At 37.9% G+C, this 13156-nt stretch overlaps 1 protein-coding gene across 4 annotated transcripts in view; it reads left to right on the forward strand.

Moving 5' to 3' along the window:
- The window catches only part of ARHGAP21 (Rho GTPase activating protein 21), a 101626-nt gene that overhangs the window by 46543 nt on the left and 41927 nt on the right, over nucleotides 1–13156 (forward strand). For all 4 annotated transcript variants that reach the window (XM_088150342.1, XM_088150341.1, XM_088150343.1 and 1 more), the window contains exons 4-5: nucleotides 11935–12027; nucleotides 12758–12836. In XM_088150342.1, the coding sequence (XP_088006468.1) occupies nucleotides 11935–12027; nucleotides 12758–12836 (172 nt within the window). The remainder of the gene's footprint in view (nucleotides 1–11934; nucleotides 12028–12757; nucleotides 12837–13156) is intronic.

Consider the following 13156-nt stretch of genomic DNA (forward strand, 5'->3'; position numbering starts at 1 on the left):
TATACTGCTTTTTTATCTGTGAAATTGCTACTATGATGGTGCTTTAATTATATGCAAAGGAGCCACCTAGTGGCAAAACATTTAGTACATAATTGAGTGAAAGTATGAGATTCTTGAATAAAACTTGACTAGTTTGTGCTTTGAAAGTAATAGATAGAGCTAATTTAGTAAATTATGTTTCACAGCAATTTATCAGTGTTGATCGATTGCTTGATTACCAGTCAGTGGGACATAAATGGCTATGATTCATTGTGAGATTGACTTCAGAGAGATCTAAGCATAATTAACTTGTTCTGGATCCAGAAATGGTTTCATACATAAAAATGAGCACTTTTTATGAAATTGTTTTTTTACGGGCCATTTAGATTGATCATAGCCTAGAAATCAAATAAGGAAAATATTAAATTAATAATTCTGTCATGTCCATTTTGACAAGCTAGTGTTTTGTCCGATTATAAACTATAATACAACATGCAACCCTGACTCACTGCAACACTCTTACTTCAATAAAAGCAGCCAGAGACATAGCCAGACATTGCCTCACCCTTTTGCTGATAAAACCTGACACTGTTGACTCCCAAAGGTGCAGTTTCCTGCAGTGGCCCATTTAGGATCAGCTGATGTTAAGGACAGGGCCAGTTTGGTATAGTGGTTAAGGCACTGGGCTAGAAACTGGGAGACTGTGAGTTCTAGTCCCACCTTAGGCGTGAAGCTAACTGGGTGACCCTGGGCCAGTCACTATCTTGCAGCCCTAGGAAGGGGGCAATGGCAAACCACTTCTGAAAAAACCCTGAAAACTGTAGGGACTTGTCCAGGCAGTCACCAGGAATAAAAAACGGACTCAAAGGCACACACACATAATATTAAGGACAGAATTTTGGTTGGATAATGGGTGAGGAAGATATATCCCATTCTCCAGGAACCATGTTCTTAATTCAGTTCAGGAACACGTGCCACAGGATTTGTTTTTACTACTTTTTTTTTTTTAAAAGAGAGGCTGTAGAGCGTGTGTGTGTGCACACGTGTATGTGTGTGTGCATATCTATATATCTATGTATCTTGAGCATTTATTTACCATAAATAAATAAAGTATACCTTTGTTTTCATTATGTTTTATGAATTTTTGTGAGCTACTTAGAGTGATTGTATGAGATAAGTGGCCAGATAAATCCTGTAAGTAGGTAAGTAAATAAATAAATAAAATGCATAAACTGTTTCCATATAAACATGAGTTTTATAGGAGGCCAGTCGAGATTATAACCCTGTTGCATCCAGCTAAACTGAAGTTTGTAACTGTCTCCTGCATATAAAAAGAGTAAAGAATTTTCATGTGCAAAGCTCCCTTCTACAATCAAGGGGAGGACCAGTTGTTAGCTCCTTATACGTGCCCGTAACACTATGGTTCATCCAACTATACAAATTTTTGTCTGATTTCCTGCTGCTGCGCCTTGTGAAGTGTGACAACCATATTGTAGGTTTTCTTCTGCAGATGTAGATGAAGTGGCTTCCCATCAGCAAGAACTCCTCCCTCATTTTGTACTTCTTTCCTGTTTTGCCCCACTGAATATAGGAATGGTTTTGCCAGTCCCCCGATAGTGGCTTCCTTGTTGCCCTTCTGTTCCCTTCCCCTCCCTTCCCTTGCTGTAAAAAGCCAATATGATAGCCAATACCAGCTGTCTCCTGATTTTAGTACTTTCCCACAGCTGGCTGGTTGGAGGAACACAAGCTGACACAAGGAAAAGAAGGTGGGGACAGTGATTTGGGCACCTCATAGCAATATGAAAATGAAGTTTATGTAGAGGGAAAAGCCTATGTGGAAAGAGTCTTATTTGCCCTGCACTCATCTCTCCCATTGATACACTTTTATCCGGTTGACTTGGCTAGGAATGGGATCAAGATGTGGTGTGGTTTTTTTTTCTGAAAAATTATCTGTCTACATTTACGATTGTTAAAATTAAGAAGCTGTTGATATACATCATTCATCTTACTTGAGTGCTTTTCTGTGGGATTGTGTGTCCAATTTTTCCTTTGAATCGTGCCACTATCATGAGAAGTAGTTATTATTTTCAGTTAATTTATCTAATTCCCTTTTATAACTAACTAGGTTATAAGCTGTCTTGAGGTAGTAAGTTCCATAACAGAACTAGAAGTTGTGTGAAAATAGCTTTCCTTTTCCATAATCTGAATCTCATGCCATTAGATGATATATTTTAGTGTAATGAGAGATGGAGAAAAGCTTTTCTGTATCTACTTTCTGCATACAAAAATAATGTTGACCTATGTGCTTAGAATACTTGAAGCAATGTATTTTGTGATGAATGCTTATTGATGTCTCTAGTCTTCAGTTCTAGAATACAGTTATGTTTAATTGCCTTCTTTAATATCAGTTATAACTATAAAAATCAAAATTGTGTACTATCCAAACCGTATTATGAACTGACTTGTACTTTTGCTTTAGTTTTCAAGATAAACTATTGGGAATACTACTAGCTGATTAAAATTCAATAAAAGGTTGTTTGGGTATATAGTAAGCCTTATCTTATTTAAGTATAGAATATGTGTATACATATACATTCATTCACTCCACTTAAATATGATAAGATATTCCTTTTTTCTCTTTGAGAAGCATGTTAAGTACAGTAGAGAATGTAATCCCTGCAGGATATTTTTTGGCAGTTATCATTTTGTATTCTGTTACTCCTATCCATTTGCCTTTTGATTTTTGTGTAATGGTATCCATAGCAACTACTACCATTTCAATTTCCTTGTTTTCGTCTATCACTGAATGCTTTTCAGGCCATGTGAGCTGCTAAATCTCATTTTTGCTGCAGCTGTAGTCACTTTATACTTGTTTAGAAAATGCAGTGTAGCTATTCCATTAAATACTTACAATAAATTATTAAATATTTTTCAGCCCACTGTGGAGCACCCCAACATTCAATATTCTGAGAACCCTAATTTTTTTTAGCAGTCTTGTGAGATTTATTTTGCCTAGGCTAGAATCAGCCAGTGGAAAAATAATATATAATGTACAGCCAGTATATCTGTATTTCCAATCATTTTATAAACTTGAGTTTTATTTAAAATAGAAGCATTTGTCTTTTCACATCTTTATGAGCACCATTCTTGCCAACTCGTGTCATGGAGATACTGTAAATAAAGGTGTGTTGAAATGAAAGAGGATTATTCTTCCTTCACTCAGTTGCACTGAAAATATGTTTAATAGGTTGAAAAATGAATTATTTCAAACAGCTCAAGATTATAATTTTATGGAAATAATTTTACCAAAATGTACAACTGATTTCATTTTTGTCTTGAAATGAAATCCTTTTTGGATTTATTTTGGAGGACGTATTTTGCAATATAGTTGGTACCTGATGAATTTTCACCTGGATAAAAAAGATGTAAAGAGATTAAATGTCTTGTCAGACATAAAGCTCAGTCTGTTGTAGAACATGGAAGGAAAAAGCAACAACCATGGACTAGGTTTGTTTGTTTGTTTATTTCTATAATTTACATGCTGCTCCATTTTCAGAGACTCTGGCATACAATGTTAATTTAGTAAGACTAGAAACAAAAATCAGTTAATAGAATTATACTCAATCTGTGACACCAGGGATAGTGTGATCTAAAGTTTTATCATTATCTACAGCTGTGTCAGCAAGCACCTGCTCTTTTCTTCTGAATCCTTTACCAAAGCTGCTATTAACTTGATGTAAGCTGCCAAGAGTCTCTGAATTGCAGCAGGGTGGAACTGTGGTTACATAAATAAATAACTTCTATAGATGGGTTTGATACCATTTGTTTATAACAGATGCATGACTTTCATTGGCTCAAGGACTGCACCAGACTTACTGCAGTAGGTCAAGGGCTGTATTCTAAAAGGACCTGATTTCTTTTGGGAGAGGTTCATGAATTTAAAGGTGTGGAATAGGAGCTTTAAATCTTTCCAAATATTAAGACAACCACTGTAAATCCCCCAAGTATTTGCAAAATGCCAGGAAAGGTCTTCCAACCGTATCCAACTTGGAGGGGACTCTAAAGGATGCAGAAGGGGTGTTGGGATAATTTGTAACATTTTTCAATTACCATTACTGAAAGTTAGCCCCTTCTATGCAAAGGTACAGGACATTGGTTTAGGTGAACTAATGCATTAATATGATTAATGCTGTCTTTGTATTTGTCATCATTAATATAAAGAAAGGAGTACATGAGGTTTTCATTATGTATGAGGAAGCTTCATTAAATACAGGTAGTCCTCGACTTACGACCATTTGTTTAACGACCAAAGTTACGATGGTGCTGAAAAAAGTGATTTACTACCAGTCCTCACACTTATGACTGTCACAGTGTCATGTGATCAAAATTCAGGCGCTTGGCAACTGGCACATATTTATGATGGTTGCAGCATCCTGAGGTCACGTGATTGCCATTTGCAACCTTCCCAGGGGGCTTTCAACAAGCAAAGTTAATGAGGGAAGCTGGATTCATTTAGCGACCACATGATTCGCTTAACGACCATGGTAAAAAGTTGTCAAATCAGGCATGACTCACTTAACTGCACTGCTTAGTGATGGAAGTTCTGGTCCCTATTGTGGTAGTAAGTTGAGGACTACCTGTATTTCAGAACTACAAATAATATTGTTAGGGGTGTAGTCTCATTTATGTGCCCTTGCACTGAATAACATATATAGCCAATCTTTTATTAAGTAGTCTGATTTTCTTTAGTATGTTTTATTTTAACTGCCTCACAAACATGTTTACAGTAACTAATATAATATAAATACTGAGCTTCGCTATTTCTTTTGTAACCTTATTATATGTAGTGTCTTTGCTTGTATTTTTTATTTTTGTTTCAAAATAAAGTAAAAGTCCCTGGACTTTTACCTGATTTGGTGATCAAAAACAGAAGGCAGTAAAATTAGCAAACAATAAGATTACTTGCAACTGTGTCTCAAAATTAAATACACTTTACTTTGAGGCACCTATGTAGATTAGGCTCAAGGGATGAGGGGAGAAAATGGAGCATGATAACCATAAAGAATAATTTCTCAAATATGAATTTACCCAGTTCTTATAGTTCTAACTTGGAACATATGTAACCTGTATATCATACCTGGAGAGTACAAAAATACAGAATTTAAAAATAGGGTAATTATGTTTTATAGCTAAAATATAGTTTTATATTTTTCAGTTGATTTTTCTACAACTGTATTATATTTTGATATAGTTTATTGTCTCACTGCTATATACTTATATTCTTTGCTCTCCTTCTACATTAATGAAGGAGAATCTCAGAGTCACTCAAAGGTTTGGTTTTATAAGTTTTTGCCTATTATATTTTGTAAATAATGGAAAACTTGACCTAGTAAAAGACCGGCCTTTGCTTTTTTATATTGGTGGAGATCATATATATGTGGAAACACGAATGAATCTGCGGGTTTGTTACTTCATTAAACATTTATCAGAAAAGTTATTCTCTACAATGCTTCTTTGCTTCACTAGTTATTGATTAACAGCAGAGTTACCTTATCTCTTCATTGTATTTTTCCTTTCTTTTATTTGTGCTCTAGTGATGTTCAAAAGCGACAACTAATGATTTGTTTGATTAGTAAAGAATTCCTTTTTGATAACTTAGATATAATTTTTCAGAAGAAAACTATAGTCTTTTCTAGAAGGATCTAAATTCATCCTTTATCAACATAAGATACATTTTGTATTACTTTCCAGTTATAGTAGATTTTCTTAAGTGATTTCTATCTTTCAGCTTCCCAGTTTGGCTGGATGTGCTTCCATTGTTTGTTATGTGCCTTGTTGAAAAGATTGCTGCTATTACTATTACTGTTACATGCTGCAAAAATCCAGCTTAATTATCTCGTTGTTAGTTTATTTAATTGCAGTTGATCTATTTTGTATTCATGAAAGTTATTGCTAGAGTTTTTGAGTTTATATGGTAAGTAATAATACATTTTGGATTAATATACTGTATTGTGAGGGCCAGAGCCAAAATATTTAAAAGTAGATGGCCATTTTTAAAAATTTAACCACAATTTATTTATTTATTACAAAATGGATATATCACACTAATCTAATTCCTGATAGATAAATCATAATTCCAAACAGTCCATTAAAACTTAATGTTATAACAAAAATCAATAATGCAGTAAAATGAATCTAAAATTAATTCATATTGAACCTTGACACTCAATTTAGAATTAACAAATATAAAAAAGAAAAATAAACTCAGTGAAACTAACAGTTTAGGTGGTAAATGTACAGGTAGTCTTCAAGGTACAATCATTTTTTCAGCGACCATTCGTTACGATGCTGCTGGAAGAAATGGACTTACAACTGATCCCCAAAATTATAGCTGTTTCAGAGCCCCCATGGTCACATGATTAAAATTCAGGTGCTTGGCAGCATGCCTGCACTTATGACTGCAGGGGTACTTCAACTTCCCCCACCTACCTGTCTTCCCCATCTCTGCCCTTTTGGCTGCCCTGCACTCTGCCACCTACCCCTGCCACCCTCTGCTGCCCACAGCTGACCTTCACATTTCTTCCTCCTGCGTCTGGCCTGGGATCCAGGTGGTGGGCAAGGGTGCAGCTCTGGGAGGCAATCGGTGAGTGTGGCAGGGAGGAGGAGCCTCATCTACCAAAGGGAGCTTGCCAGGCTTGGCCAAGGAGGAGGCAGTGGGATGGTGAAGCGTGGCACTCTGTTGCCAGATGAGACAGGAGAGCCGGCAGTGGCTCCCCAGCTGAAGATGGAGGCTGTGTAGGAGGTGCTGTTTGGGATGGCGGCAGAACTGGAGAAAGCGGAAGGACATAGCTCGTATTGGAAGTACTTCTGGAAAATGTACCTGCAGGGACGCCCATTCACAGAGGTGCCCAGGTGCCGCCATATGTGCTGCCGGCACTGGGATACCAAAGGCTCGTCTTGCCATGGTGTCAGGGGTCAGCAGCCCTTCAGGATCCTGGTGGTGGCAGGTGGGTCCCTCAGGCACAAGCATGGCCAGCCAAAGCATTGCCCCCACCTCAATCAAGCTTAAAAGCCTACTGTCCATGCCCCATCCTCTGGCTGCTAGCACTGCCTCTGCCGCACATGCTGTGGGATTCCTTCATTTTTATGAAGCTGCTGGCCATTCGTGAGGCTTTCTGGAATGGGCAGAGAAAGCAAAAAGGCATAGGTGCGCTTTTTAGTTAGTGTGTTTGTCTGAATGAGGAGCAGGAATAAGTCTACACCACAAATCTACCACAACTGAACACTTCCCCAGTGACTTCACCACTCAACCCCCATGTGCTTTTCCTAGTCAGTATTTATGAAGAAAAGACTGAGCTTTTACTAGAGGAAACAAGGAAAGACACAAAACACAAAAGAGGGTGCGGGGCTGGTACAGAGATTTCATGTTCGGCTTTCTTCTCTGCAATGCCAGACTCGAACACTTATCCATCGGTTGCTCCCACATGGATAAACAAGCAGCGGGGGTGGGGAGAGGTCTTGTTCACCTCTCCTCAATTGGCTGGTGTTGCTCATCACTCTCCTTCTGATTGGAGTATTCTGCTTGCCCACCCCCACAAATTTCGCTGACTGTTTTGTCCCCTGGTAGATTAGACTTGACCGGCTGGCTATTAAACTTTTAAGGTCTTTTTCTGATTGGTTGAGCCCTCCCCTCTGTCACATGGCTCACCTTCCCATTGGCCAGGATGGTCATGGAGTGGCCTCGTAAAAATGAAGGAATCCCCCAGCGTGTGTCTTCGTGAATGGGCATCCCCGCAGGCCTGTTTTCCAGGAGCACTTCCAACACGAGCCCCCATCCCTCTGCTCCCTCCAGTTCTGCCACCACCCCAAATAACACCCCCCACACAGCCTCCACCTTTACCAGGGGAGTTGCCAGTGGCTCTCCTGCCTCACCTGGCGACAGAGACCACCACACCTCGCCATCTCACTGCCTCCTCCCTGGCCAGACTTGGCAAATTCCCTTTGGCAGATGAGGCTCTGCCTCCCTGCCACACTCACCACATGCATCCCTGGGCTGCATCCTTGCCCAGTGCCTGGACCCCAGGCCAGCAGCAGGAGGAAGAAGACATGAAGGTCAGCTGCAGAGGGTGACGGGTAGGTAGCAGAGTGCAGGGCAGCTAAAAGGGCAAAGGTGGGGGGAGAATGACTGGTTGGGGGAATTGAAGCGAAACCAAGCGTGGCAGTGCAGGAGAAGCATGAGGTCCCAGCCTAATGACAGTGCTGTCCTGGCTTAATGACCACAACTGGAACTACTGCAACTGCCATCGCTACACAGTGCGGTCATGTGATGTTTCACCTAACAACCACATTGCTTAGCACTGGAAATTTTACTCCCAATTGTGGTCGTAAGTTGAGGACTACCTGTGTGGTGAAAAAAAACCCTATCCTGATAACTGGCAAGCAAGACACCAACCTTACTGTGAAGTACAAGTTATTTCTCAAGTATTGGGTACTCGTTGACAAGGCCTTCTTCTAGAATCCTACCCTCTTGGGGTAGAATTAAAATCACCCTTTCTTGGATTGACTGCACAGAATGGCAAATTCAATTCAGAGAAGATAGTTCCATAGATAAGCAGCCCCCAGTAAAGAACAATAGTTATGATAGCTTTGGATGACTACCAAGAGAGAGAGGTCTTTATGGTCTCGGGATACCCCTTTAATATTTCTTATGTAATCGCTATTTGTGTGATCGTATTGTTCAGTGAAACCTTCCTATCTTACTGTGAACTTTTAAAATAGTTCTTATTTATTTGTTAATCACATTTATATCCTCCCAAATCCAGTATTAGCTCCCAGGTTTACAATGATAAAAAAACATACACAAGAAAGAACATAAACATTCAAACAGCCATAGTAAATCCAGTCTCACTTTCTGCTCTATGGCATTTTAATTCTTCAAATGGTGCTTTTCCTAGCCAATACAGCCTTTCATGGAGCCACCATGCAGTTCTTGTTAGAGCAGCTGCTAGACTTGAGTACACCAGCCTGCCTGGTAATCTTATTTCTCCATGTCCAGCAGACCAGATTGACATCAGATTTGGTAGGCTGATGAAGTTGAGTCTTAACTTCTCCCTTGTCTTCCTTTCCCGCCCCCTCCCCACCCCCAGTGTGTGGCAGTTGATCATCGTCCAATGTATCCACCAACTCCATACTTCTTATATCTTCTCCTCTGTCTACTATCCTACTCTACAACTTTCTTGAGACAGCTCTCAATCTGTCATAACAACTTTATTGCATTAGAAATAATCTAAAAGTAGCTCTCCTGGTTACCAGCTTAAAAAAAGTATTGATTTACTAAAAGCCCAAGCAACAAGAATATTAAAGCTTTCATAGCAGTGACAGATACTCCTTTTCCTTAAAAGCGGTTGTGGATATCAACAGATAATTGTAATTTTACTTTTACTTTCAGAATTCTAGTTCAGATGCCTTCCGTGCCCCCTGTCTCTGAATTCCTTATGACAACTTCAAATATATTTTTCAGTAGATACTTTACAATTTTATTATTTTCTTTCTTTTACTAAAGATGCTACATCTTCCTTTGGGACAACTTCAGCCATTGGCATTTAATCTTTGTCAATTATTGTACAAAAGAATTTGAAAACAATTATTGAAATAACTAGGTAAACAAAATATGCAGAATTACTTATTTTGTCGCTACTGATTTAAAAAAAAAATACAAAACATTCCTGGGCATAGGTGATTACTAGATCTGAATCAAATCCAGGCTTTATTTCACCCAAAGTGGCGATACTGACTTCTAGTTTACACCTGAAAACAAGTGAAGTGTAAAAACAAGTGAACTGTAAATAAATCCTGATAAAATATATACTGTTACAATATTTATTTTTCAGTGATTAGACCAATTCATATTACATCATGCTTACTAGTAATGATACGCTTACTATCAATTACTTTCAGTGTCTTAGGCTACTAGTATATGTCTGACAATTAGTTTCTGGGATACTTATGCAACAGTGGTAGTAATATATGTACGCTGTATTTTCATAGGCATCAGATTGCCCATCATGGGAACAAAGTCTTACATAAGATAGGCCTTTAATCTGATCCAGCATGACTCCTCTTTGTATTACTTGTCTTAATTTTCAGAACCTCAGTTGTTACAGGGCTGTTTCTGTTGACTAAAATTTCACAAATTGTATTTTTATATTTCTCATGCCTTTGTGTTTTGTCTGCGCTCAGTCATTGCTGACCCTGCAGTGACTGCTTGGACGAGTCCTTGCAGTTTTCAAGGCAACTGTTTTTCGGAAATGGTTTGCCAGAGCCTCCTTCCTAGGGCAGAGCCCAGCTGGCGAGTGCAGGAGGTGGGGTTTCCGTTGCTTCGCGCCCTTTTCGGGCGCGCGCGGTTTTTCGCGCTTACCAGTAACTGCTCCCAACTCCTTTTTGCAAGGCACCGCCAGCATTTTTCCTCCCACCGGAGTGAGAGTCCCCATTTATCTACTCACGTGAGTTTTCGAACTGTTGGGTTGACAGGAACTGGGGAGGAAACAGGAGCTCACCCTGTTTAACGCGAAGGCTGGACTCGAACCGCTGAAGCGTCGACCATTTCTGGCCGGCAACTTTCAGCGTCATTAAGCCGCTGAGCCACCGCGTCCCCCTCATGCCTTTACTACTCTACTAAGTTGCACAACTAACTACTATCTAGTTTTAAGTGAAGTCCAGCAGGCTTCCTGGCAGAGTTTTACCATTCTAACACATACTTCTTTTATGCAAGCTTTAATTTTCTTTTCTCCCACTGAGAACTATTGAAAAACATCAGCTAAGGACAACTTCTGCATGTTCACTTTATAAATGACTGATAGTGAAAGTGAAACTTTTTGTCTTTTGATGAAGTTCACTGAAAGAAAAAAGTTTCTGCCTTGTTTAATGCAGCTTTTTTGAAGCAAGAGGAATGTTAGGCCAGTATAATCTATTAACTGAGCATTATTGCATAGGTCTTTGTAGAAAAAGATAGTATTTTAGATGTTCGTAGATGCTACACACCTTTCACAAAGTTGTTTGAAAATAAATTAAATTGAATATTTTAATATTCTTTCAATTTTAGTTACTAGTTGATTATTATTATTATTATTATTATTATTATTATTATTATTATTATTATTATTATTATTCACATTCACACAACCAGTTGTTTAGACTGGATTTGACATTTTTATCCACCTATCGAGTCCTTCCCAAGGACCTGGGATAGGCAGATGTTGTTGTTTGATGGTGTTAAAGATATTGTCACAGGATGTAAGCTGTTCCAAGTAAAGCTGCTTTTTGCAATTGACTGGTGGTGATTTTGTCAATGCTGATGGTCTTCAGGTAGTGCTCCAGGTGTTTTGGGATTGCACCCAAGGTGCTTATTACTCTTGGTACTATCTTTGCTTTCTTTTGCCACAGTCATTCTATTTCTATTTGCAGGTCTTTGTATCTTGTGATTTTCTCCAGTTCTTCTGTTATTATTGTTGGTCACACAGTCAACCAAATGGTTAGACTGGATTTGACATTTTTATCCACCTGGGACCTGTGGTGGTGGTGGTGATGATGATGATGATGATGATAATTTCTGGCCATACATATCTTAATGGAAAGTAAACATCGAGAAACCAATTCACAAAATTGTCATTTAAGTTGTTTAAGAAATCCTTCACAATTATCACCAGACTCAGCTGTTTAGATGTATACCACATATTATACTTTGTGAAAAAAGTGGGTAGAAAGTTGTTTATGATGCTATATCCTCCAATGAAATTAATAATATTTCAATAATTGAATAATAATTACTCTCTGCAAAATGTGAATAGACAAAATTATTAATTTTTGAATAATAAAATGTTGACTTTTTACAAAGACTTTCTGTGTATCTATGAAGTATTTCATGGTCTCAGAATTTATGTCCAACTTGTCTTGTAGGGAAACCAAGAAACAGGCTGGAGCCAATGGATACCATTTTTGTTAAACAAGTTAAGGAAGGAGGGCCTGCTTTTGAAGCTGGACTATGCACAGGTGTCTTTCACATCTCTTTATATAGTGATGATATCTCTGAATTTGGCTGGTGTATGATTTTATAGATATCAGTTCAATAGGCAAGTTTAAACTTCATCCCAAAGTCCATTATTTGACAAATCAGTCCTGATAACATTCAGACATTTTACGCACATGAGATACATTTTGTATATTTTACACATGCATAAAATACAAGTAACAATTTAATGGCCATTTGGCTATAGTGGAAATTCCTTTACGTCCATTAGCTCATTAAATTGAGGTTTACTGAAATGTAGTGAATAGAATTATTTTTTCAAATGTTTGTTTCTGATCGAGAAAAGAACATTTGGTTAAGACTGGTATCTAGCTAATTCTTTTTATATAATCTTATTTATTGCTAGTTGTTTTTGTTAGTCAATTAAAAAAAAAGTTAATGAGTTTTGAAAACCACAGTTACTTCACATATTGTTAGAAAGAGGCAAGAAGTTGTTATATATTTCCATAATGTCAGGTCCAAGTTCTGTATATGCCATGAGGTCTGGAATAATAAATGATTCCCACACTTGTAGATTTCATCCCTGATAACATCCCTGGTATTATTATAATAACCCCAGTTATGGCATTATAGTAGATGTAAAAAAGAAAATGAGAGTGATTTTTTTTTTAATTCCCCCTTTTTCGTTAAAACATTTGTCCCAGCTTTAAATCAAGAAAAGAATGACCCGTGTTTCTTTATTTTATCCTGTAGGTGACAGAATTATAAAAGTGAACGGGGAAAGTGTCATAGGAAAGACATATTCTCAAGTAATTGCTTTAATTCAGAACAGGTAAACCATTTATTTATAAATATAATTTGAATTTCACATAAAGTATACCTTCAAAAAGTGTTGATTTACTTATGTTTTGTCTTGTGTTGATAGGATATGGTGAACTACAATTAAACCTCATAGTCAAATGGTTAAAAACATCCAGTTGTTCTTCCCTTACAGTTTAAGCATTTCAGTTTGGCTTTTCTTGTTGATAATACTTACAGGAATGAAAAGAATTCTAAAATGAATTTTACTGCACCTTACACCGGAGTTTATAATCTATAGGGATTTTCTTTCCATGACATACTTAACCCAGCCATTCACTAATCAAGTCAAGA

This window comes from Python bivittatus, unplaced genomic scaffold (assembly GCF_059951505.1).
Source record: "Python bivittatus isolate LINGU-HERP-01145 unplaced genomic scaffold, Pbiv_v1 ctg000610_np1212, whole genome shotgun sequence".
NCBI classification, from domain to species: domain Eukaryota; kingdom Metazoa; phylum Chordata; class Lepidosauria; order Squamata; family Pythonidae; genus Python; species Python bivittatus.